Below are 27,332 nucleotides of genomic sequence, written 5' to 3'. Positions count from 1 at the left end.
AATGAAATGCATTGGGAAGGGTTCCCTTCTCCTCTACTTCCTGAAAGAGTTTGTGTAGAATTGATATTGTTCCTTAACTATTTAATAGAATTCACCGGTGACGCCATCTGGCCTTATGTTATATTTTGGGAAGATTGTAAATTATAAATTAAATTTCTTAAACTGTTATAGAGCTATTTATGTTTTCTTCCTGAGGCAGTTTTGGTAATTTGTAACTTTCAAGGTGTTTGTCCATTTCATCTAAGTTGTTGAATTTATTGGCATAATGTTAGTTCATAATATTCCTTTATTATCCTTTCAATGTGTGTAGAATCTATCCTGATGCTCCCTTGTTGCCCCTGGCATTAGTAATGTGTGTTTTCTTTCTTTTAGCCTAGTGAGAGTGTTAATTTTATTAAACTTTTCAAATACCAACTTTTGATTTTGATGGTTTTCTCTATTGATTATCCATTTTCTCATCATTGGTTTCCTCATTTATCATATTTTCTCCTTTCTTCTACTTATTTTGGGTAGTACTGGCATAGACATAGGATAAATGGATCAGAATACAGAGCCCTGAAATAGACCCATACGTAGACGCTCAACTGATTTTTGAGAAAGGTGCAAAAGTAATTTAAGGGGGAAAATGATGGCCTTGTCAAGAAACTGTGTGAAAATAACTAGATATCAGTATTGAAGAAATTGAATCTAAAACTTCACCCCACACCAAAAGCAAAAAGAAAAAAAAAAATGACTTCAAGTGAATCACAGATTTGAATGTAAGAACCAAAACTATGGAATTTCTTGAAGATAAAAAAGGAGAAAATCTTGTGACTTTAGGGTAGTCAAAGATTTTCTAGATAGGACATAAAAAAGTGTAAACAATAAAGAAAAAACCCCAATAAATTGGTCTTCATCAAAAGGTAAACTTCTGTTCTTTGAAAGATACTGTTAAGAAAATAAAAAAAGCAAGCAACAGTGTGGGAGAAAGTATTTGCAAAACTTCTATTTGAAAAAGGCTTGTATCCAGAGTATACAAACATCTCTTACAACTTTATAATAAGACAAATACTACTATTTAAAATACGATTAAACTCTTTTAATGGATACTTCACAAAAAGATGTGTGAATGACAGCACATGAAATGACATTCAAAAACATTAGCTACTAGTAAAATTCAAATTAAATCACAACAAGCTAACACTTCATGGCCACTAGCATGGCTAAAATTTAAAAGACTGACTATATTAAATGTTGGACAGGCTCTCTAGCAGCTGGAACTCTCATATATTGCTGGTGGAAACAGAAAATGGCACAACCCTTTTGGAAAACAATGTAGAAGTTTCTTATAAAGTTAAACCTACACTTTACATATAACACAGTAATTATACTGCTAGATATTTACCCTAGAGAAATGAAAATACATGTTCACAGAAAGACTTGTATAAGAATGTTCATAACAGCCTTATTCACAGTAGCCCCAAACTAGAAGTTACACAAATGTCCATCAGTAGATGAATGGAGCAATATATTGTGGTATACTACTCAGCAATAAAGAGTAATGAACTACCGATACACACAACAATGTGGATGAGTGAAAGAATCCGAACACAAGAGTCCGTACTATATGATCCCATTTGTGTGAAACTTTATAAAAAATCAAATTTGATACAGAGTCACAGAAAGCAGATAAGTGGTTGTTTGAGGCCAGTAGAGGGGGAGGATAACAGGGGCATAAGGGAACCTTTTGGAGTGTTTGAAATACTTCCTGACTGTGGTTGTACTTAGGTGTGTGTGTTGTCCAGATTTTTCAAACTGTACCCTTAGAGTGGATGTATTATTTTATTATATGTAAATTATACTTCAATAGAAGAAGTTTCTTTTTTAGTTCAGAATCAGCTGCTGAGCTTTTTAAAAAGTGCTTTTGCCCACCCAGCATCGTTCCCAAGGAATCAATCTCCAGCATTAGGCCTGCTCATTTGAGGATTTTAAATGTTTCAGAGGTGGTTCTGATCAGCAGGACTTCAGAAATAACTTTTTGTTTGCATGACTTTTATTCTAAAGACTCCCAGGATCTAATAAAGTGAAATTTTAGTTATAGAAGGCATTACTGATTTTTTTCATGTTACTCATATCCCCACTTTGATTAATGGCTTTAAAAAGAACTTTGTCTATTTTACTTATTTTAAAAGTTTGCTATTTTTAATAATGCATGCTTATGTTATCATAATACAAAATATAAAAAAAGATTTTCTGTTATATCACATTTTTTGAGTATTTTACTAATGATTTGATGCATATTCTTCTAGATATTTTCCTTTCCTTATAGAGAAGGGACATATATTTTCAAACATCCATTTATGTATTTAGATAGTGTGTGTTGAGTGCCTGCTCTGTGGCAATTGTTATACTAGGTCCTGAGGATAATGAGCCAAAGAGACATCTGCGTTCCTGTGACTTGCTGTGGGGGGATACATCTTAATTAAATAATAACACAAATGTGTATTTTTAAGTTGTAGCAGGTGTTACGGAAGACAATTATAGAATCTTATGAGATTACATAGTAAAAACTAAACCCTTTTCTGACCCTTTCACCCTAGTTCAGATCCATGCTTTGAAATGTTTGCTTTTTTGAAAGCATTTAGTACTGCTTAGATAGTATGATTATTCATTTGGATGAAACATCTTGCACATAAACATCCTCTTATTAAACTTTACTATTTTTCCTTTTATTGTTAGTCAGCATTTTTGTATTATTTTAAAACATTAAGAAATCTCAAGTATTTAATTTCGGTGACAAAAAATTGAAAAAAAAATCACACAGCAAATATTTATGTGTCTCCCTGAGTCTTAGTCTGTGACTGTCACTCAGTTATTCTCTGTAAAATGTTTTGCTACTAAAACAACAATAGCAACTTTAAAAAGTGGCAATCTGTTCTAGCAGCATATTCTTGGTGATAGCAGAGAAGTTATTAATGTTGGCATGTGTCAAACACAAGTGTTTTTTAAAATATCTTAACACAAAATAGTAATTGTGTTTAATATTGATGGCGAGTATGTGAGATGGAAATTTTCTGCTTATATAAATTTAGGAAATGCAGCATTAAAGGAAGTTAAACATTTTTATCTCTAGGGTTTTTCAGAAGCTTTAATATGTTACTTTCTCTGAATCTTTAAGATGGAGCTTTAGTACACAGTGACTACTTGACTATGAAACCCTTTCGTGCTTGCCTTCTACTTCTGTGAACAGATATCTAAGGAGAGAAATAAATCTCCAATAGCATCTAAAAAAATCATAGTGACATATTTTAAAGATGCACAATAATTTTAATGTAAAAACATCATTGTTTAACTGGACATGATTTTGTCACTTATGAACACTAGATCTGTATTTTATATTTATATACTGAACTTTTGGGAATTAACTTTTACGTAACAAAAGAATCAATTCTCCATTTTGCACCCTTAACTGGGAGAGGAAAGTGAAATTTATGTTTTTCTTGTATTTCAGAACAAAGTAGAAGAGATGACTTAGAAGCTTTAGGTCATATGTTCATGTATTTTCTGAGAGGCAGTCTTCCTTGGCAAGGTTTAAAGGTACTTATTTTTGTGTTTACTTATTGAAGTTCATAAATTATTAATATATTAAGATCTTCTCTTCTAAGTATTTAATTTTAAAGTCACCTCTTTCTCAAGCTTTTTTCCTTTCTGTTTTAGGCTGACACGTTAAAAGAGAGGTATCAGAAAATTGGAGATACAAAACGAGCCACACCAATCGAAGTGTTATGTGAAAATTTTCCAGGTAATGAATAATGCCACGTTGGTACATGGACTTATACACAGAAAACCAGAACTGTTAATTTTCATTGCTTAAGTTATAAATACGTTTTTCATGCTTTCAAAAAAAAATCTCAAAATATGATTTAAAAGATGTCAGCACTTGATACATAGACTATAGGAGTAATTTGTATATTTGTTTTTTGTAAGATGGTATTAATAGAAGAAAATTACATCTTTTAATAATGTTGACCCATACTGCCTAAAGTAATGTTTTCTTCAGTGACATACTTTTAGTAAGTTAAACTATTTGCTAAGAAATACCAACTGGAAAGTTTTGGTACAGTGTTAATAATTTTAGTCTCATTGTCAAGCTCAAAGGAGATGTGTGAAGTATGATTTAGTCTAGTTTTCAAAATACAGTAAAACCTTACTAACCTTACTACTTTTAGGCTAATTTTATATTAGAGACCTTTATGAAAATAGATTAGCTTTCATGTAGATTTTTAGCAACTCAAAGTAAGTTGACAAAAATTTACTTAAGATTCCTAAATCAATTAAGAAATGAGAATAATGTGTTGCTAATGTATTAAAATAAGTGCTGTGATTTGTGCAATAATAATAAATAAAAAGAGAACCAAAGTTGAAGATAGAAGACTGAGTTCATATCTGACTTTAGTATTCACAGGTTCTACTGTATAATGCTGGCATTATTATTATTTTAATAATAGCAGCAGCATAATCAGTTTCTTTCTCAAGTTTGGTATATTATTCATTGACAGCAAACGTTAATTATATATTTTTCTTTCTTGTTTTAATATCTAGACCTGGAAGGTTAAAAGAAAGTACCGGTTGATTGTATTAGTAGTTTAAGTGTAGGCAGATTGACTGCATGTTGTTAAGAAGCCCATACAAATTTCTGCAGCGAAAAATGGGGATGCCAAAGTAAATTAACCAGGTGATTAGCTAGAAAGTGGACTAGCGAAAGAGTCACCATGTGAGGAGGGTCACTGGGTGCCACTTTTGTTACCGATTGGGTTGTGCGTGATCCTATTCTTACTGGCCGCCATGAATGAATTGGATCAGAAAAGCAGCTAGGTGTTATTTGCTGTCTCTTACTACAGTGATTTTCTGTGCCCTGATGGTGAAACACTGCTTTATTAATTGCTCACTATTTTGCCTGTTGATTTTTTATGGCTTTTTCCTTCTTGTCCTTCTGGAAAGTATGACCTTTTAAAAATATATGTATCTCTCTCTAATAATTCTGAGAATTATAATAGCATGCAGAGATCTATATACTACCAAATAAATTGTGAATTATATGACCAGACATTAAAAGAAGATTTAAACTGTACTCCTGTGTTGTATTTCTGAGATCTGTTTTAGCTTTATTTTGCCAGGTCCATTAGTTTGGAATACCGCTTGTAGCCAAGGTTAGGAATTTGAATCCTCTGTTGGTCAGTGAGTGTGTGTCACTGATTCTAAAGGGAATCCAGCAAGCTAGTGCAAATGCTTTCGCATGAAAATCAATTCCCACCAATATTTAAAATTTATGAACTGAGTATGGTGCTTTGTGAGTAAATAATTATGCATTATTAAGTTGTTAATTCAACCACTAACACTATCTAAGATTTCTATTAAAAGTAATATTGTAAAATAAAAAATTTTAGCTTTTCCTATTGAAATGAAGCCAAAATAATGTTTGTTAAATTAAACTTCTCATTTCTCTTTTGTCCCTATTTCCTCCCTTCCTTTTCTCTTTACCAATACTCTTTTTTTTGAGGAAGATTAGCACTGAGCTAACATCTGCTGCCAGTCCTCCTTTTTGTTTTGCTGAGGAAGACTGGCCCTGAGCTAACATCTGTGCCCATCTTCCTCTACTTTATATGTGGGATGCCTGCCACAGCATGGCTTGCCAAGTGGTGCCATGTCCGCTCCCGGGATCTGAACCGGCAAACCCCGGGCCACCAAAGTAGAACGCGTGCACTTAACTGCTGTGCCACTGGGCCGGCCCCTCCTTTTCGCTTTTTTATTTCATTGAAATTAAACCCCTAAAATTTTAAATTGCAATAGAATTTTGTTATTTTTCATGTTTTTATAATAATTTGTGCTTTTAGACATTTAAAGAATTTTATTAACGAGTATATAGGAAAGTATAATCAGAATAATTTTTACTTCCTTCTAGAAGAAATGGCAACATATCTTCGTTATGTAAGAAGACTAGATTTTTTTGAAAAACCGGACTATGACTACCTAAGAAAGCTTTTTACTGACTTGTTTGATCGAAAAGGATATATGTTTGATTATGAGTATGACTGGATTGGTAAACAGTTGGTGAGTACACTGTGCTGTATAATAAAAGATTATTTGTAGCACTTTTCTTTTTCGTGGTGCAGATCCTTGAATTGAGTTCAGAACAAATGATTTTTTAAAAGAGTTCATTTTATTTCCTTTCTATGGATATTTCAGGTAGCATAATACTAAAATTATTCTTTGAATTTTATAAAAACCCCACATTTGAACTCCCTGCTTTTCAGTGATGAATTATTTTGAGCTCTTCGTTCCTGATTTAGTTCTTAATGTAAAATTTACTTTTTAAAATAATATTCTAGTGATTACTTTAAGAAGTCAACAGGTTTTGTTTTTTGTTTACTTCAGCCATCTTTCGAAACATTTGTAGTTTAAAACTATGTTTAAATCATTCTAGCAGCTTTAGGTTATCTCTTGGAATAGATCGATACTTATAAATTGGAGCATGTGTAGGTTTTTAAAACTGTACCTAAGTTTTATAATAAAAAAGTTGTCTTGATTGTAACTGTGAGATTGGCGCTCATCACTTAAAGAGACAAATTCTTAAATTATTTCTTTGAAGAGATGACTTCTATAAAAGCAAATAATTATTCTCACTAGTCTTGTTTTTTAATAAGTAACAATGTCTTACAAAATTTTCTTCACTTGTGGCTTACTCAGTGAATTTTTATCCATGTTCGGAACTACTGAGCTCTCAGATTCAACTAGTTTTCAATAATTGACTTGCTTAAGTGTTTAAACTATGTTTTTCTTAAATCCAAAGTGATTTGAATATATATGGTATCTATGATGCAAATCTGAATAAACTTTTGATCTTAACTTTTGAATTATATTTGAAAGTTAAAAATTTGTAAGCCTCTTCTAAGTCAAAATATTGACAATAAACAGTTTTGTTAGCTTAATTAAAAAATTATTTCCTTAATTTTCTTAAAATACTTTATTCTGTTTATATATTAGCTTTGAAAATGAGAGACATAAACATATTTAAACAAACATAAACAAGGAACTTTCTTTTTTTGATATGAAAATGTAACCTAAAAGTAAGGACAGATTGGAAGGTCTTTTGTTGATATACAAATAAATACTTGGTAAAATATTTAAATATGTTGAAAAGTCTTTAAAAAGTAGCTATGTTCTCTTTGATTTAATTTGTTAGCTTTAACAACATGTTTTGAGAATGTCTTTTCTTAAGGCCTTTATTTATGTGTCTTTTATTTTTCCCTTGACTCTTTTAAGCAGCTACATGATTTTAAATAAGACTTCTGAAATAGAATGTATTGATCCTAATTGTCATTGTATTGTAGCCGACTCCAGTGGGTGCAGTTCAGCAAGATCCTGCTCTATCATCAAACAGAGAAGCACATCAGCACAGAGATAAGATACAACAGTCCAAAAACCAGGTTTGCTGCCCTTTTAGATATAAAATCCTTAATTTGCTTCTGTTTTACTTTCTGATAGTCTATAAATATATTTGGTGTTTTCCTGTGCTCAGATGACAGCTTTCTATGTGTGTATGTGTGTGCATGTGTGTGTGAGTGTATACATGCATGTGTGTACATACACATGTATGTACGTATTGAAGGATTGATGGACATATTTTTTTCTTCAGTAGATAAAACAGATTCTATATACACATATTAAGAATTGAAAATACATATATTTTCCATAAACTGTTTCCCCTAATGTTCACTATTTAATAATCACATTAAAATATTTAATTATAAATTCCTAATTCGTGGTATAAATTAGTTTAAACTTTGAGCAATATTTGATATTCTATTAGAATGGAAGTACTTGGATACCCTGTTGGAATGAATTGTAATATCAGTCGATTTTTCTAACTATAGTCTAGTTTAGTTCAATAAATTATTTACTGAGTTTCTGGTATTTGAAAGCTACTGTTCTACACATGGCAGAAATGCAGAAGTAAGGAAACAATATAACCTCTAAGAAATGATCTTTTAACAGTAGCTAAGAGCTCAGTCTCTGGAATCAGACGTACCTGGATATGGCTTGACCCTGGGCAAATTATTCAATCTCTCAAAGCTTCAGTTCTCTCATCTATAAAACAGAAATAATGCATGTTAATTCCTAGCATACAGTTAAGCTTTCAGTAAATCTTAACTCTTGTGGCTGATGTTACTGTTATCATGATTATTATAATAAATTCACAAATAACTATAAGGCAGGATAAGTTCTATTGCATGAAATATATTAATAAAGTACCATGGAGGATCACTGGGATATGTGGGATCTATAAAGATTTTGTGGAGAAGATGGCTTTTGAGATGAATCTGAGAAATGAATGGAATTGTTTTTTTTTTTTTTATGAGAAAGAGTGGCCCTGAGCTAACATCTGTGCCAGTCTTCCTCCATTTTGTATGTGGGACGCCTCCACAGCATGGCTTGATGAGCGGTGTGTAGGTCTGAACCCTAGATCCGAACCTGCATATCCTGGGCCGCTGAAGTGGAGCATGTGAACTCCACAACCATGCCACTGGGCTGGCCCCGCAAATGGAATTTTTAAAGGCAGATGAAGTAATAAGAGCATTTTGAGGAGAATGAAGAGTACAAAATATGAAGCAGAAATTTTTAAAAATGTAGAATTTGAGGACTAGCAGGCAGTTTGGAGAGTGGGTTCAAGATAAGGCATAGAAGGTCTATCGAGAGTGAAAAGTTTGTATTTCCTGGGTAAGGTAATTGAAAGCTGTTGCAATTTTAAGGAGTGTTTTCACTTTTCTCTTTTTTTGTAAAAAGAAGGTTTATTGAAGCCATCTTTGACATAAAAAATTTTGCTATCACCCCAAGTTTTTAAACAGTCTTTGGGATTTTTGGTTATAACCCTTTTTGGAGAAGGATAGTGCATTATCCTTTTTACCTTTTACATCTTTTATCCCATTAGAGCTCAAGTGAGGGTTAAACAAGAGATGGACAATCAAAGGGAAGAACACAACTTATTAAAAATCATGGCAAAATAAAATGCTACATTTAGGAGATATTTAAAAATATTATGCTTTAAAGTACAGCCAATTTAAAAAGATTAGTTTTAGAATTTTGCCTTAGGAAAATGGGGACAATAAAGGGTCTTATGTATAAATTACTTCAAATGTAGATGACAACTAGTTGATAGCTTGAGTACTCTGATAAGATGCTGTATATAGAAAGAAATGGCCAGAAGTCAAGACTTGGAGTTTGTGTTTTATAAATCAGAGTTAATTTTTCAAATGTGCTTGGAATAAAATCAATAATTCATGTTCCCTGAAGATCTCCACTTGAGCTGATAGGTATTATAATAAATGAATCTCTTCTTTTATTGTTGAATTAAATTATAATTTAAATATTTTAGAGTTTAACTTTCTACATATTTCAGACATGTCTTGCTGGCTAGATTGTGAGCTCACTGAGGGTGGAAACTATATTTGTGTAGACCTTGTTGCACTAAATGTAGGGAGTCAAATTTTTTTTTCTGTAAATTCTTTAGGATAGCTTATCTATTGAATTTGAAACCTGGATGTACAGACGGTCATCATAACAGAAAAGTTGTATATCTTGGAAAAATTTCTTAAATATCTGTGAAGCAGTAAACAATTTAAGTTATATGGAAAACCCATAGTTCACAATTCCAATGGAAGAAAAGTTAATTCTTGAAATGACTGAAACCTTTGTAATGGCCCAGATAAACAATTTGTAACCTAGAGTCAATGCTTGAAGTTCAGGGGATCCTGAAGTTTTGTAGAAAGTGTTGGGTGCCTGTAAATGTTTATTCTCAGGGGAAGTTGCATGACTTTTACTATCTTCTAAACGAAGTACATGACTCCCAAATGTTGCCTGGTGTCCTAGGCAACATTTAGATATTTGATTCAATTTTAGCATCATTTTCAGTCTTTCCTCTTCTTTACATTTGATCTTATGTAATTTATTTCAGTTTAAGCTATAAATTTGCTGAATTCTGGTGATGAATTTGGAGGGTTTGGTGAAAAGACTAATTATAGAACTATCGTAATTGTTTTGGTGACATACTTCATGCCACACAGTATGTCATTTTGCATTGTACAATTTAATTTAGGAAGCTTAGTGCTGAAACTTTTATTCATGGTGTCTACTTGGATTTAACTTCTCTTCTCCCAAAGGATTGGTTAGGTTCCCAAATACTTAGGCCCCCTGTAGCCCAATGTACTTGGCACTTTGTGACAAGATTTTCTTGACTTTGGTTGAAAAAGAAAGAGCCCTGAAGCCTTTAGAACATGTGATTGTGGTAAGGAGCTAGGTAGTATTATTGGAAGAGCAGTAGGTTCTGAGTTTGAATCCCTGTTGTACTCCGTGCTATTTCTCTGACCTTAGGGAAGTGTTTAGCATCTCGATGTCTTCATCAGTAAAATGAAGGTGATACCATCTATCTCAAAATGAGATACACATGTAAAGCAGCTAGTACAGAACCAACATGTAAGAGAAACTTTAAATATTGTGTTCCTTCCCCTTCTTTTTGTTAGCGCTATCCACATTTTCGTGAAATATAGAAATTGACCCCTATTCAGCCACTACTCCTAATTCTGCCAATAGAGTACTATTAGTTTGTGGTTATTGCCATGCAAATTTGCCAAGTCATCTAAAAACAGAAGGAATTATCAGCCTATTTCATGGAAATGGGTTCTGTAATTTGAACCAGATAAAAAGAGATCAAGGAAGCAAAGCGATTCATGTATGTAGGATTGTCATTAAAAAAAAGTGTTTATCATATCCTCATAGTACTCTGTATAGCATTTCTCACTTTTCAAAGAACTTTTCTGTCTTCTCATATTATCCTCACAATCAGAAACAGCATCCTAAGCAGGAGAGAAAGTTTTCTAGGATCCTAAGTACAGCTATTCAAGGTCTATCATTTTTTATCTTGCCAGAAGTAGTTCCTCATCAGAAAACCAATGGGGACCTCTACTGTAAGAAAACGTAGTGGACGGCTTTTTAGTACTTTTATGATTTATTTGAAGTGCTTTCTTGGGCACGTCATTTTTACCTCCCTAGGTCTTTGTTAACTTCACTTATAAAGTTAGTAGGTGGAGTCTATGATATCTAAAGTCCTTTCATTTCTAAAATTCTATGCTTCTATTTTATTTTTATGATTGATCATTACATAATTGTAGAAATTTAACTAAAATCTGTCCACATACAGTATGCAAAGATAACTACATCTGTGATTCAGAATAGTCAGGATATTTTAAATTTCCTTTTATACGTTTGTTTTCTATATTACAAGGATGAGATGTTTAACATATTGGGTTTTTCTTCTTCCATGCATGCCACATGCATTAAATAAATGGCAGTCGGCAGACCACAGGGCAGCTTGGGACTCCCAGCAGGCAAATCCCCACCATTTGAGAGCTCACCTTGCAGCAGACAGACATGGTGGCTCGGTACAGGTATTTTCTGATTTTTGCATGAGTGATTATTTCCCAAATTTTACAACTAACCCTTTTTTGGAACTCATGGCATGATTTCATATCCTAATGAGAAACTTGTTGCTGAACTCTCCATAATACTATTCCTTTGTATTTAACCAAAAAGCAAAATTAACATGGTCTAGAAAGACCACCAAGGATACTAAGATTTTGCCTTTGTTCATTTTTGCAAGTATATGCAACAATATTTATGTCAGTCATACACAACAGGTTAGAAAAACAAACTGTATTACTTGAAATATATGTTAAACTTGATTTTCTAGTAATAAGCTCACTCTTTTTTAACGTTTTAAGTAATAGAACATTTTTAGGTCTTTTCTGTTTCATTGATTTTGCCTCCTTCAAACTTAAGTCAGTTAAATAGATATCTGACTTTTTTCATCCTTAGTTCTCAGAATGTACTTTCTGATTAATTGGTCAAATAAACATGACCCTAATTTTTATAATGGTATATTTTATTTGTACTTGTAGAAAATATCAAATGGAGAAAATAATTTCAAAGGCAAGTATTTATTAAATAATTCCCACAATTTTCTGGATATTTACAAAAATTTAAAGCAGTTCTTTATTTTGTGATGTGTTTCTTTTTTTCCCCTTTTCTATACACTTGAGATAGTTAGTATATTCTGCCCTCCCATGCCCCTTACATTTTAATCTTTTGTATGTATTGTAGAAATAGGAAAGGATTACTGAGTCTTACTCCTTTTAAAATGTTGGTTTAAGGTAATCTAAATCCTGGTTTAAAGTGATGGAAAGGATAAGTATTGTCTCAATCCATTTCAATTTAGAAACTTTTTGAAAAAATTGATCTTTTTCCTCCACATATTTTCACTTGAATAATTTTCCATTATGTTTTTATGAAATTTGCATTTTTCTTAGTGTGTGTATATGTATTTAATCTACTGAATCTATGCCCTGGATTTTATTCTTTCTTGATTTACATTCTAAAAAAAATCAGTTCTTGATGAAATCTTATAAGTTTTCATGTTTTTCTTACCGTTAAATTTTAGAGATCATTTAAATTATGTAACCAAATATTTTTATAGAACTTTGTCATCTGTGGAACTTTCAGTCATGTGTAATAGAAGTATTTAAATAGTTCTATAAAAGTCTAGACTGCAGGACTCAGAGGCAAGGGTGCCTGAATTGTGAAATTTTTTATGACCTCAATTCCTATAATTGGAAAAGTTAATTGAGCAAATTATATTTCATTTGCATAACACAAACTGGATTGTGTATATATCTGTATACATTTACAAGTTTCTAAGTGTTATATGTTATTATTGCAAATGTCTTGCTCAGTGTTCAGGGAAATCCACAATAATTAAGACACTATTTGAAAGCTTTCCTACCACTTCTGTACCAGTACCACAAATTTACTTTCTTAGCTTCTTACTCCGTTGGATTCCTAAAGGTGGCTCATGGGATCTCTTTGGACCATCACAGGGTGAATGAGTTTGATTATTGGCTCATCGCTCCAGTACTTTATGTTCTACTTTTTCACGTGATTTCAAAGAGTTATTTCAATTCTGCTCATTTCTCATCATCTCTTTAAAACTTTTCTGCCTATAGAGACTATATCTGACTTCATTCTGAAATTCAATAAGTGATTAATTTTACTTACGAGAATTCTAGTAACACATAGGTCAAACAAAAAATTTTACACTGTTTTTATTGGCTTCTTGAATATATTTTACAACATTAACTAACCTGATATGATGAATATTAAACAAGTTTGACTGTCATGAAAACTTACTAGCAGCCTAAGTAAAAATCATGCCTGAATCCTGCCCCACCCCAAAATATTGAATTCATAATTTATATCCTACCCACTTTCAAAATTTGAAAAGTTATGTGACTAATGAATTGTATAATTAGACTAATTAAATTATAATTTAAAACTAGTAAGAGAGGAAAGAAAATTACCTAAAATCTAAGCTAATATAATTATTATAATAATTAAATAATACTACATGTGATTCTGAACAAAGCAAGGAAGGGAACCAATGTGTTCCATCATTCTCATCATCTGATAAAGGGTATAGATCAAAGAGAGAAAGATGATAGTTTCTTTGGAAAGACATTTCCATAGTAAGTAGATAGCTATCTAGTAATAAAATGTGGCACAGATTTAGCATATTCATAGGCAGAGTTAGCAGTTACGTAAAACAAACCACTTTGGGCCTTGACATTGCTCTCTCCTCTATCACTGCACTCTTCCATGTGTCTGAGAATTGCTGTTAGTGTGGCAGCACAAAGCACTCCAGGCTGGTTCCAGTTGGCATGCAAGGTGAAACTTCTTGCCATTTTGACCTTCAGAAAGATCCTCAGATATTTATTATTTCAGATGTGCTTTTATAGGAACCAAATAGTAGAGTTTAAATTTGAATTCCTTATCTTTCTGGAATTATTATATATATTACAGATCAGATATACAGGTTACCATTGATTTCATTGTGGTTGAAAGCACAAGCTCTGGAGTCAGATTTGAGTTCAAATTCTGTGCCTTTGATTACTCATCAGTGAAATGGAAATATTCATAATACTTTTACCTCATGGTTTTGTTGTGAGAATTTAATTTTTTAAAGAAGTATTTGGCATAAATGCTGGGGCTTAGGAAGTGCTAAATAGTAGAATAATCTATTGCTTTTGTGAGAAACTTGACCAGTATTTTTATCCATCTCTGGGAAGTGAAGTGAAAAGGTGCAGCCAAAAGAAAACATCATCAAATGGAATTTATCTAATTTTATTCTCTCTCTTTAGTGAAATCATGTTAATTGGTTAACCAGAGGATACAGCTATACATTTGATAAACTTTTCCCACTCAAGAGACTAAGAATAACATTTAAACATCTAAAGAATTTATTTTGAATCTTTTCTTGGCTTGTATGTGTTAAGCTTCTAGGGGACTCAACTGTGCCCCTCCCTGCTCCCCTTAGTGTCCTTGGTAATAAGAAACTTAGACCTTCCACTCAGTTTCTTGGCCAGTCATTATTTGGCAAATATATACATATATATAATAAAAATATATACACAAACACTCACACTCACTAATGTCTACTAGGTGCTAGGCACTGTGCTACTTTCTTTGAATAAAAAGAATAACAGAAATATGGTGCCTGTCCCCATGGAGCTTTCAGTCAATGCAGAAAGCTAATAAGTAGAGTGATAAGTGGAGAAAGTACAAGGTACTATGAGAATGTATAGGAGAAGTACTTCACCTGGATTTAGTGGGTTAAGATTTCCTGGAAACAGTGTTATCTATTTATATTCTACTTTTTTGCGTGTTTTCAGTGAGGAATCGGTAGGAGTTGGCAGTTCAAGAATGTAGAAGGGCTCAAGAGAGGAGTGTAGCAGGCAGAGAATGAAGTCTATGTAAAGTTGTGGAGGAGAGGGAGACATACTGAGGAGCGGAATAAAATTCAGTCAAGCCGGTATGTGCTGAGGAAGGAGGCTGAGAGGTAGGGAGGAGCAAATCAGGAAGGACCTAACAGGTCTTGTTATAAAATTCGGACTGTATTCTGAGGATACTGGGTAGCTATGGAGGAATAGATAGAGAACTGACTTGATTAGATTAGTGTTTTCTAAAGATTGCTTTTGCTGGAGACTAGGTTGAAGGGAGACAAGTCTGAGGCAGGGACAGAGCTATGAAAAGGCTATAGCTGAGGAAAAATGATAGGTAGTGGAGAGGAAGAGAAATAAAAAGGACTTGAAAGATAATTAGGAGGTAGAATTTAGTTGGGTATAGGGGCTGAAGGGAGAGGAACGGTTCAGTTATCCCTTTTTGATATATTTCTACCTGGCAAATCTGGATCTCCAAAATTAGATTTTAAAATGTACCACTAGCAACAGATAGTGCTAATCTCTAATTCCTTTGTAGCTGTGCCTTTGACTGTGGCGCAACAGCATTCAGTTCGGTGCTAACTGAAAACCTGATCCTATAAAGCTGAGAGGTAATTGCAAGCAGAGGGAAGAAGACAAATATTAAGAACCCTATTGAAAAGCTGTTTTACATGGTATGGTATACCTCCTGATTGTTTGGAAATCTCCTCTAGTTGTACAGCCATTGGTTTGCATTTAAGAAATAATGTGACTGAGTGCCTGGGGAAAAAGGGCAGAATCACAAATGGTGCAGATGTGTTGTGCAGCCAGGCACTGCCGATGAAAATGAAAGAATAACGTTAATTATTGTGATAAGAAGTCTGGTATTTTAGTTAGTATAACTTTAAAGTGCAAGTACAGGTGATGATAACAGAAAAAGAATCAGACAAACGTATCTTGAAGTGGTAAGAAAATGTGTAGTTCAAAGTCAGAGGGGTAATAGATGCTATATCTCTGTCAGTTCTCCATTATGCTAATTATTAATGCTGACCTTTCTAATACATTTCAAATAACAAATTTTCTCTATCAAATCTTTGAAAATACAGAGGTACTAACAAGGAGAAAAACTCAGTGATTAGTACAATTATATCTTTCTGTTCATCGTTTTCTGGGGTACTGAAATCTGCAAAAGAAAGCTTGTAGAGGAGAGTAGTTATGTACATGCCTTTGTTACATGAATAACTTCCAGCTCTTCTCCTTTAGTTGACTTTAGGAAATTTGTTGTCTGGTTGTCATTGGGGTAGATCAGCATTGCAAATTTCTTTTGATATATTATTTTACAGTAACATTGTAATAGCATCTCAGAAGACTGGAATACTCAAGAACATAGTGCTCTGCTCTTTCACTTCTGTGAGTGAAAGTTAGGTTGAAAATCTGTTTTGGTTTATCTTTGTTGAAAGTTGAATGAGAATGTCACTATGCCTTCAGGTCGTGAGTTGGAATATCAAGAATATCAATTATAACTGTAGCTGTAGATTTTAGAATGTGTAAGAGAGTTGGTTTCCTATAGTACCTGTGAACCCTAGCAAAGGTCCAATAAACTCTTTGGGAGTTACTCTTAACTATATCTCATTTATCAGTGTACTTTCTTAGAGATGACTTTTAGCAAAAGCTGAGTGTATAAGGAAAATATATAATGTTTTAGTATTTCTAATATGTTTATGGATTAGATGGAGATCTGGTTAATTACATATTGAGTCTTTACCGAGCACTTGGTAATATGCTTACAAGAGCTCACATAGAAATTAGGAAGATAGTAGTAAAACTAATTTGTATGAATTCATTGTATTTGGAAAGTATATTAATTGGCCTTTTAAGATCATTGACTACAAAGATACTGTGTGTTATCTTTGTACTCAAAAGTCTATGTGAATGACTTTCTTGGGAATTAGATTGGCAGACAGCCATTAAGTGAACCATCATTTATCTCCCACACTTAGCTGCAGTCTGTGCTCCTCGACTCCCTTAAACCCTGGTAAACGAATAGTAAAACTGCAGTCTGGGTGCCTTTTTTTTTTTACCTCTTAAAATAAGAAGTGCACTAAGTTTCTTATCAAAGTGGGAATATCAGAGAAAATTTCTTTAAAAACAATAAGAACAAAAAACCCTGTAAGATACCTGAATTATTTTTTGAAATGTTAAGCCTTGAAGCATGTCATTTTTAGATATACTTTCGTTAAGGAAATAAGCCTGATAAACACTTACATTTCAGAGACTGTTATGTTTTAGTTCAAGTTATAATTCTAGAAGTGTCATCTAAATGGAATTACTCTTTAGAATTTGACTTATAAAAATAATTTGTATATATTTGATTGATTGATTTAGATTTCCAGGAATATAGTGACATTATTTATAATATTATGTCTTTGTTTCTTCTTTGTAAAATCCCTTTGGAAAAAAACCCACTAGTTTTCTTAAGTGAAAACCATTTTAATGCCATGATACACTCTCAAGTCACTGGTGTTAAGTAGGCTAACTTTACAGGAGAACTGTGTTATCACATTGATTCCACTCTGACCCTGGGATATTGGCTTTGACTCAGAGGCTTAGGGAATCTGGGAAACCCAGGAAAAATTACAATAAAAATTTACATAAAGGAAGTTATTACTTCCTTCTGCCCTGGTTCTGGTCAACCAGGTAAAATGGGATTTGAAACCTTTCACTAAAATAAAGTTTACTAAAGTCAGGTATGACTGTGTGTGAACTGAAGTAAGTCAGATTATATAATTACAATGCATATGTAATTGCTGTTGCTGAAAATTTAGAATAGCTGGGTTTTAAATTTTCAATTCTATGACTTAAAGTAAGGGAAGACACATTAGAAGAGCAGCCTGTAATTCAAGATGGGGTTCCTCCAACTATGTGGGGCCATTGAATAAAAAGGAGGAAAAGAAACCTGTTGAATATTACGTTGAGGGAAGAGCAGTGGAAATTGTTCGGTGAACTGTTCTGATTATCTACTACATGTGAGGCACTGCTAGTTAAAGGTAGTGAGAACACAAAAGTGTAAGGTAAGAATTCTGCTTTCTAGCTCCTTTCCAATTCAGTGTAGGAGCTCTGACATTTTAAAAATTGAGAATAAAGAACCAAATTATGTTTGATATTTAGAGCAAATAATTGTTTTTAAATGTTTTCAGAAAGAGAGAGAAATAAAGAGAAAAAATTGACACAGAGCTCAATAAAATGACAGAAAGGAGGAAGTAGGTGCCCCAGAAGCAGAGAGTCAGACTTAGATGTAGGTCTGTTCCTCTTGGGAACATGTCCCAAGACACGTTCCTCTCCTTGGATTGTCTCTAAAGATGATCAAGGCAGTGTTGTGTGTTTTCAGCTAAGGCACAAATGCAGTGTTCGTTTTTAAGTACTTGTTCCACATCGGATAAAGGAAAATGAACTTCCATAATTCCTGCATTAATTCAGATATATTGGTTGGTTTCTAGTTACTTTCCTTGGCGGCGGGGGAGCCTTTTTCTCCATGCTAGAATATCAGGTCCTTGAGGGCAGGGATGTTTGTCTTGTTTGTGGTATTATAAGATCCTAGAACACTGCCTGGCACATTGTAGCCTCTCAGTAAGAAATTTTGAGTTAATTAAGTTTTAGAAATATGGGGCTCTGTAAATGGTACTCTTAAGTCTAATGATCAGCTGTCAACTCTGGTGCCTAGGCCTTTGATATGTTAACATTTTTTTTTCTTATGAAGAGATCAGGTAGGGGAAGCATCTAAGATGATTCTTAGATTTTGAGCCTGGAGATATGGGGAGATGGTAGGGCTTTAATAGAAATTGGAACCACAGGAAAAGTAACAAATTTAAGAGGAAGTGTGATAAATTTTGTTTTGGAAATATTGAGTTTGAGGTGCCAGTGTTGGTCTAGCTAAATGAACATGTGGGTGAGTGGTTAGGCTCAGGGAGTCCTTTACATAGAGGTGATAGATGAAGCCATGATTGTAGGTGAAACTGACAGTAATAATGGTGGCCACTGTTTATTGAGATCTTACTCTATGCCAGTCATGGTGCTTTATAAATTGATTTCATTTCATCCTCATATCTACCGTGTTAGGTAGATACTGCTGTTTCCCATTTCATGGTTGAGAACACTGAGGTTTAGCAAGATAGGTATCTTTCCCAGGATCACCTAGCTAGTAAGTGGTAGAGCCAGGTTTTGAATCTACCTTTCTCATCTTACTCCAAAGTCATCAGCTGCTGCCAAGTGATACAGAAATGTACAGGAAAATCAGGACTGAGCAAAGACCACTGAATATATTTCCTAGGAATCATTGGCTACCTTCCTAGGAATCATTGGCAGCCTTCAAGAGAACTCTTATTAGAGTTGTAATGTGGGGACAGAGTACAGAGTGCAAGGAGTTAAGGAATAAATGAATGGAAAATTTTATGAAAATGGAAGTAGTAAATTAAAAAGGCAAGTTAGGGGAAAGCAAGAATAAATAGGACAGTAAAGTGACTTTGCAGGACCAAGAGAATTTGGGAGTGTTCTTAGGGTTTTTCTCTTGTCTTAGGATTCATTCATGCATATATGCATTCATTTATTTCAGCAAATATTTATTGAATGCCTGTTCTGTGCCAGGTGTAGTGGGGAGATACAGCAGGAAACAGCACATGGTTTTGCTGTCACAGAGCTTAATTTTTCTGTCTTTTTTTTTTTTTTTTGAGGAAGAGTAGCCCTGAGCTAACATCTGCTGCCAATCCTCCTCTTTTTGCTGAGGAAGACTGGCCCTGAGCTAACATCCGTGCCCATCTTCCTCTATTTTTATATGTGGGACGCCTGCCACAGCATGGCTTGGTAAGCCGTGCATAGGTCTACACCGGGGATCCAAGCCAGTGAACCTCAGGCCACCAAAGCAGAATGTGCAAACTTAACTGCTGTGCTACCAAGCTGGCCCCACAGAGGTTAATTTTAATGGAGGCAGGGATGGAGATGTGTCAAGAAACATGTCAATCAGTCAGTGAGGAAAACATCAACACGGATAACTGCTATGCAAAGAATTAAAGACAATATAACTGAATGTGACTGAACAGAAGCTTTAGATTGTATGATGGATAATGCCTGTTTTAGAGACATTCTCTGAGAATCTGAAAGATAAGAAGACAGCCAATAAGCAGGAAAAGAACAAGGCCTTAAAGTGTAAATAAGCTTGTCATTATTGGTTAGAAGCTAGAGAGCAAAGAGGAAAGTGGTATGAGATCAGAGTAGGCAAGATTCAGATCTTGTGGGGCTTTGTAAATTAGGGTAGAGTATGGATCTTTACTCTAAACAAAATTAGGAAATCGACACTTGAAGAGTTTTAAACAGAGAATTATACTGGATTTAATTTACATCTTAAAAGGAGCACCCTGGTTGTTGTATGGACAATATATTAATGGCGGGGGATATAAGTAAAAGCAGAGGACCAGTTATTAAGTTTTTACTCGTATTTACACGAGAGAAAATGGTGGCTTGGACTGAAGTAGCAGAGTAGGGAGAAATGATTAAGTTTGAGATGTGTTTCGCCGGAGGATTTAATAGGACCTGCTGATGGATTACATGTGGATTTTAAGTCAAAGAGAGGAATCATAGTGACTCCTGGATTTGGGGCTTGAACAACTGGGTGAATGAATGGGCAATATGAAAGGGAGACCTGGGCATGATTACAGATTGAAGTGAAGGATCCATTGGAAGGAGCATTGTTGAAGTTTGCAAGGAAAGTAATTCGTGTTGTAGCCAAGTACCAAAGGAGGTGAGCACATAAGAGGGAACAGATTGAGACGTAAGTGTAAGAGTTAGCCTATAAAACCAGAAGGAAGGAGACAGGAGACAGAGATTTCAAGATGAAAAGGAAATAAGTTGAAAAGCAAATATTGGATAGCCTTGATCTTTAATAAAAAGCTAGATCTGTTTGTATATTCAGTTATGTACAACTACATACTAATTGTTTTATGTTCCTCATATTAACTTTCTCATTTAAATGCTTTAACCTTAATTATGTTTAACACTGTGTAACCAATTATTTTGTGTATATATAATTTTTTTTTTTTGCAGGTTGTAAGTTCTACAAATGGAGAGTTAAACACAGATGATCCTACTGCAGGACGTTCAAATGCACCCATCACAGCCCCTACAGAAGTAGAAGTGATGGATGAAACCAAGTATGTGTTTGTTCTGCTTCTTTTAGTAACATTTTGTTCTTAAACTGCATGTTTGAGATTTATAGTCATGTACAATTATTTCAGGAAATTTTTTTCAAGGAATAAGTGCATGTAAAAAAAGTGGTATCTTTAATTGTTTTGATCACTCAGTTTAAAATAGTGCTATTCCAGTAAATATTTTAATAATACAAAAATAGTTATTTAAGAACTGTGCTCAAACTCATATTTAGAATAAACAGCATATTTTTAGCTTTTTATTTTTAGGAATGTTGATGTATGAAAGTTATTGCTGTACTATAGATGCTCTTTTATTTCTGTAAGCATAAGTATTAATTTTATAGTATCCTGCATGCATTAATATTAGTTTTAAATCTTTTTGTGAATGTAAAGTATAATCTGCTTGGAAAGAATTAAGCATGAAAACCAATGTGATAATTTCAATATGGGCTGTTTCTGATGATCTCTCTCTCTCTCTCTTTTTCCTTGTATTTTTTTTGTGTATAGCTGCCAGAAAGTGTTGAACATGTGGTGAGTTTTCAAGTGTAGGCAGGCAGAAATAGCTCCGCTGACTGTAATTTCAAAGATTTAGCACCATTTTGTGTTTTTTTAAAAAAACCTTTCAACATAGAAATCGTAATTGGTAAAAGTTGTTCAAAAGTATTTGATGTCATTTATGTTACCTCTGAAAAGCAAGAAATAATTGTGTGAGGAGCTCTTTTGCCTGCTACAACTTTTTTGCTTCAAGTGATGTAGAATTGGGGGCACTTTTTTATTGAGTGGATGTTGATACACCAACCCTGCTTGTGCTTGTGCATTTGTTCTGTAACACAGAGGCTTTGTTTGCTATTTTATTTTAAATAGTAAGACAGGTTTTTGAGTTAAGCTTCCTTTTTTCCTGTTTGTAATTGTTAAATACACATAGCAAACCCCCATGCCCGCCCCGATAGTATCACTAAAACAGTATTTCATTTACTAATTTTATTGCCATTGAATACACATGGTACACAATCGATAAATTTCATGATAAACTATGGTGAGAGAGTGTTACGAAAAATCATCTACATAGTTCCTGCTAATTGCAGATATTATGAAAAATAATATTCCTATTAGTTGAAATAATGTTGAATTTAAACTATTTTCTGACATTTGCCTTTAGATGTAATGCTGTGTTTAAAATGCTTCTCTCAGTGTCAGAACAAATTCTTAGTCAGCCTTGGAGTGAATAAAGAAAGTTGCTTAGATTAGTAAATTTTGGAACATCCTACTCATATCCCAAAGGAACCTAACTTCCAAAATAAGGCTTATTTGCTGGCTGCAAGATGAGGAAACTTTTGTGGATATTTCCTTTTAAAGAGTAATGATCAAGTATCAATTTTAGTCAGTCTTGTCTATGGAATTTATTGACAGTATGACTTAGTTTAGTGGATTTCAGGATATAATTAGTCATCTACATACTTGTGCATTTTTACATCAAAAATAAAAACAGCAGTTAATGCTTATTTGTGTGCAGTTATAAAAGTAAGTTGGCAGTGTGGCTGATTAGAATGCATGTGTCTTTTGCAGTTAAACATAGGTTATACAATCCTACTTCTGCCCCTTACTTGTTACCTTCTTCAGGCTTGTTGCTTTTTCTGTAAAATGAGGCTAATAATACCTACCTCATAGATTCTTGAGAAAATTAAAAGTGATAAAGCACTGGTATTTTGTCTGGCACATGGCAGGTACTCAATATCTGTTATTACCCCTATTTTTCTCCACTTCCAGCTGCCAGTGACCCTTCTCATGTTCGTTGGCCCAGGCTTGTACTTCTTCCGTCACTGTCCCCAATTTTTACTTCTATACCCACATTCTTCACTGAAACTGGCTGTTCTGTGTTTACATCCTCCTAGAGACCTGCCTTCAACTGGATCTATTACGTTTTTCCATTTATTCATTCAACAGTTACACTGCTTGGATTTCAGAAATATCTAATACTGTCCTTGCCCTTGAGTAGATTACACATCAGCAGGGAAGATTGCAATTGTATTAGTATATGTCACTATATGATAAATACTATGAAAAAATATATAAAGGCTTTTTAAAGATAGAAGAGTATGAAAGAGGATGTTAGAGCTTGTAAAGAAAAAGACTACTTACTGACAAGATGATGAGAGCATGCTTTATGGAGGTGTTTTTGAAGAATGGCATAGTAATTTAGTTGAGGTGGGTGTAGGGGTGTATGTTTATGGGTTTGGGTTTCTATCTGTACGTGCTGGAAGATGAGAAAAAAGGAAGTGATAGGAAGGCTATTCCTGAAGGAAAGCTTCTCCATTGCTTGGAGCATCAAGTCCAGATTGCTTGGCATGGCACCAGCGCCCCTCCTCCCTTTCATAGTGCGGCTCTGCCTGTCTTTCCCATTTTCCATTCTGAACCCTTTTTTCATTGGTTCCTTAAGTCTGCCATTGATATTTTATTCTCTTTATCTATGTTCCACTTTTTGAAACTTCTTGAATTTCTTGAAAATAAGGCCTTTTTCATCTTCAGATCCCCAAGGCCTGAAATAGTATGCCTCAATAAATTATTACTAAATAATTAACTAAATAATGTAGTGTATCCATACATTGGACTATTAGTTGACAATATAAAAAAATGAAATTGAAAACATTATGCCAAGTGAGAGAAACCTGATACAAAAGGCCATATATATCATGTGATTCTGTTTCTATGAAATGTCCAGAATAGGCAAATATATAGAGACAGAAAGTAGACAGTGATTGCCTAGGGCAGGGAAGAGGAGGATGGGAATGACTGCTAATAGTAAGGTGTTTCTTTATGGGGTGATGAAAATGGTTTGAAGTTAGATAGTGGTAATGGCTGCAAAACTCTTTGAATATATTAAAAACCACTGAATTGTACACTTTTTAAAAGGGTGAATTTCATGATATGTGAGTTATATCTTAGTAAAGCAGTTATTTTAAAAAAAATGGATGGCAATCCATGATTTCAGTAAAGGTTTACTCCAGATGGGTTACAGAAATCCTCAGAACTTCCCTAATTCTTCATTACTTAAAAACTTTCTTTAGACACATAACAGGTTGTCTTTCCTTTGATCAGGGTTAGTCGAACAATCTTACAAGTTTATTATTGCATTCCTCATATCCTCTTGGTCTGTGATTAAGAAATGTGAACAGGATTTATTTTTCTGCTTTTTATTCTACAGTGGACATTTTAGAGTCTCTAGTTTCCTAGAATAGTACCTCAGAAGGTAAATATATGATTTCCAAGTGCTAGAAAGTATTCTATTCCCCCAAGTATGAAGTGGCTCTTTCATTAGTAATGAGATTTTGCTTTCCTCTTTTTCTGTAGCGGAGAATTTTTTTCAAGACAGATAATACAAATGGATCATTCGTTCCAGGAATTTAGGATAACACATCTTGCTTTAGTGTAGTTGTTGAGTTTTTAAGTAGTATGAAATTATCATTTTTTTTTCTTTGTTTCTCTTTCTTTCCCCTTTCCAACATTTACTGGATAGTTATTGTGTGTTCATATATGATGATTATGCAGATAAGTCAAGGCCCTTGTGTCCCATTAGAGAAGATAGTAAGTACACCAATGACTTTTACATAGTGGTTTCAACCCTGGCTTCCTATCACACTCATCCAGGGAGTTTTAAAAATATGCCAGTGCTTAGGCTGCACTATCAGAGTTTCTGATTTAATTGATCTGTGCTGGGGTCTGATTACCAGTATTTTTAAAACGCTTTTAAACTGATTCTAGGGAACAACCAGGATTGAGAATCATTGGTCTAATACAAGGCATTATAGGATTGGCACTATAGAATACAATGTTTGTTATTGGAGTTTAGAGACTGGAGTATGCACTTCTAGCTGGGAAGATCAGAGAAGTCTTCACGGGTAAGGATATATTTGCACTAGTTTTCCAAGATGAGTATGATTTGGCAAAGGAGATGGATAGAGGGAGTCAGAGAGAAGAGGTAGAGCAATGATGTGGAGCAAGGAAGGAATGGGGTGGGTCTGAGTAGTAAGCCATGTGGGGAGAGAATGTGTGAATACATTGATGGGAACTGAGATCCAATAAGTGTTCAATCTCAAAGGGCCTTAGTAGCCAAGTGAAAAAAACCAGACGTCTTTTCACAGCACAAGAAAGCAAGCTGTGGATATCAAGCCAGTAAAAGATATAATCAGATTGAACCATAGGAAAATTAATTTGGCAGCAGTTTTGAGGCTTGCATCATTTCCTGTAGTTCATCAAATTTCAGAAAATCTTCCTTTCTTTCTCCCCTAGGATAGGCTGCCTGGAAAGGAATCCTAATGGAGGGTGAGAGAAGAGTGGAAATAGGTTGGAACCAAATTTTAGGAGCTGTGGGGACTTAATGCCTTAGACAGTGGAGAACCGCTGCTGAGATTAAGGAGGATAAGGGCATAGCCATATTTATGACAGGGGAAGTTTGGATGGCGGATTGGAGAGAAGGAGACACTTAGAGTGGGAAGTCACTTAAAAGGCTCTTAGCAATGGTGGAAGTGAGAAGTTCCGAACTAAGCCAGCATGAGAGGATGGAAAATTTTGAAAGTCGTTTCAGACTGGAGGGACTAATTGGATGTGAATGAAGAGGAAGAAATTTACGATGAGGTTGAGTCTGCAGGTTCCTAGTTAGAGTGGTTATATGGGTGGTCTTGCTCTCTGATCTAAACTCTTCTTGCTTAACTAAAGAGTTCCTCATTTTAAATCAAGAGATCCAGAGATATAAATTACATTTTAGGTATACATTTTAAGGGGAAAAAATCCCTTGTCAGAGAATTAAAGATTAGATGTCATAAAAGATATTTTCCATATATTCGTCACCCCAGGTGAAGAGAGGATAGATTCTAGAGTCTTAAGTGGATAGCGCCTGGCAGGTCCCAGCAGTCTCTCAAGCACAGGATGAGCCGGTGAGTCTTTGTAGAAGGACAGATAAGAACCTCAGATCCAGACAGAGAAGCATGCTTCAGTTTCTGGGTAGGTCTGTGAGAAGGAAGTATATGTCAACAATCCAGGAAGACAAGCCAAATTCTACATGAAGAAGAGGACAATGAGTAAAAGGGACATGGTGCAATATCAGTAGCAAAGTCTTGACTCTCACTATGTATGTTTTCTACCAAGTTAGGGCTTTGATCTATTATAATTTCCTGTTTTCTACCTAAACTCTATTTAAAGCAACAACCTTAAAGTTCATCAGAAGCAGAACTTAGTGTTTACTCCCAAAGGATTTAAGAGTAGAGATGTGGCTTCAGAGCTTTTAGGCTACCTGCGGAATGATCATGTCAGAAGCATGAACCTGACCTGTGGGAGCGTAGTGGCTCAGTGGAACCACATAAGCAATAATCAAAAAAGAGCCAAGGAAAAGAGAGGCATTGAGAAGAATGTGATTTAGATGTTTGGTAAGCTTAGTCAGTTTCCGCAAGGTAATTGTCAACAGTCCAGATCTGAAGAGACCCCAAATGAGCTATGAACTAATGTATGAGAAAATGTAGCCACTGAGCAGCAAGGGGCTAAGATATACTTAAAAATTTTAAAGGTTTGAATAATTTTTTAAGACCAGATAATTGAGTTTATTGATAAAAATAGCTTGCTCACATCATCTCTGAGAACCTCTGTATCTGCTGATTCCTGGAATCTTTGCTATTATTTGTAGTTATTATTACCAATAACTTTTTCCCCCTTTCATATGTACCAAGTATTAAAATTACATTGCCTCTTTTTATGCATTTGCCTGCACTCATATAAATTCATGGCATGATGTCCACTCAGTATCTCCTGTGCTCAGCTCAGAGCATCTGGGACAAGGCCTCGTTGGAATTAGAGAAGCGGGAGGGGCGACCTGGCTGCATCTAGAGAGCAGTGCTTCTGGGGATTGAGACTCCCTTAAGAATCTAGTGCAAGCCATTTTTCACCAGAAAAGCTTCCACAGCCCCTAAAATCGGCGTTTTTTGAGGTTTCACTAGGGTTTGTGGTTTATGGGTAAGAACTTTAGCTTTGGAATGTACTTTAGAATCTTGACTAGGTTCTTACTCTAGGAGTTGCATTTATGAGGCAAATCATTTTTTCATTAAGTGAGGAAACTTGTGCCCATTTGTAAGATGTATCTGTGAGCAGGATCTTATGAAGCTTACGTTCTATGTGAAGGCAGATAATAAGCAAATAAATAAAATAAATTCAGATTAGTACTTAAGTATTGAGAGGGAAATAAAACATTTATGTGACAGAATGGCCATATGGCAGCAGAACTATTTTAGATTGAGTGTTCCAGCACAGG

The 27,332-nt window shown here is 34.4% G+C and overlaps 1 protein-coding gene across 21 annotated transcripts in view; it reads left to right on the top strand.

Annotated features, from left to right (window-relative positions):
* CSNK1G3 (casein kinase 1 gamma 3) overlaps positions 1–27,332 on the top strand; it is a 108,545-nt gene that overhangs the window by 72,441 nt on the left and 8,772 nt on the right. For 4 of the 21 annotated variants that reach the window (XM_014859544.3, XM_044780371.2, XM_044780370.2 and 1 more), the window contains 7 exons: positions 3,491–3,576; positions 3,697–3,781; positions 5,942–6,090; positions 7,371–7,466; positions 11,385–11,480; positions 20,934–21,040; positions 21,545–21,568. In XM_014859544.3, coding sequence (XP_014715030.1) covers positions 3,491–3,576; positions 3,697–3,781; positions 5,942–6,090; positions 7,371–7,466; positions 11,385–11,480; positions 20,934–21,040; positions 21,545–21,568 — 643 coding nt within the window. The remainder of the gene's footprint in view (positions 1–3,490; positions 3,577–3,696; positions 3,782–5,941; positions 6,091–7,370; positions 7,467–11,384; positions 11,481–20,933; positions 21,041–21,544; positions 21,569–27,332) is intronic. The other 17 variants (XM_014859550.3, XM_070517531.1, XM_070517530.1 and 14 more) reach the window with 10 other exon arrangements.

Source organism: Equus asinus, chromosome 9, assembly GCF_041296235.1.
Source record: "Equus asinus isolate D_3611 breed Donkey chromosome 9, EquAss-T2T_v2, whole genome shotgun sequence".
Taxonomy (NCBI): Eukaryota; Metazoa; Chordata; class Mammalia; order Perissodactyla; family Equidae; genus Equus; species Equus asinus.
Note: the sequence above shows the minus strand (reverse complement) of the source record. Positions and strands in the feature narration are given on the sequence as shown.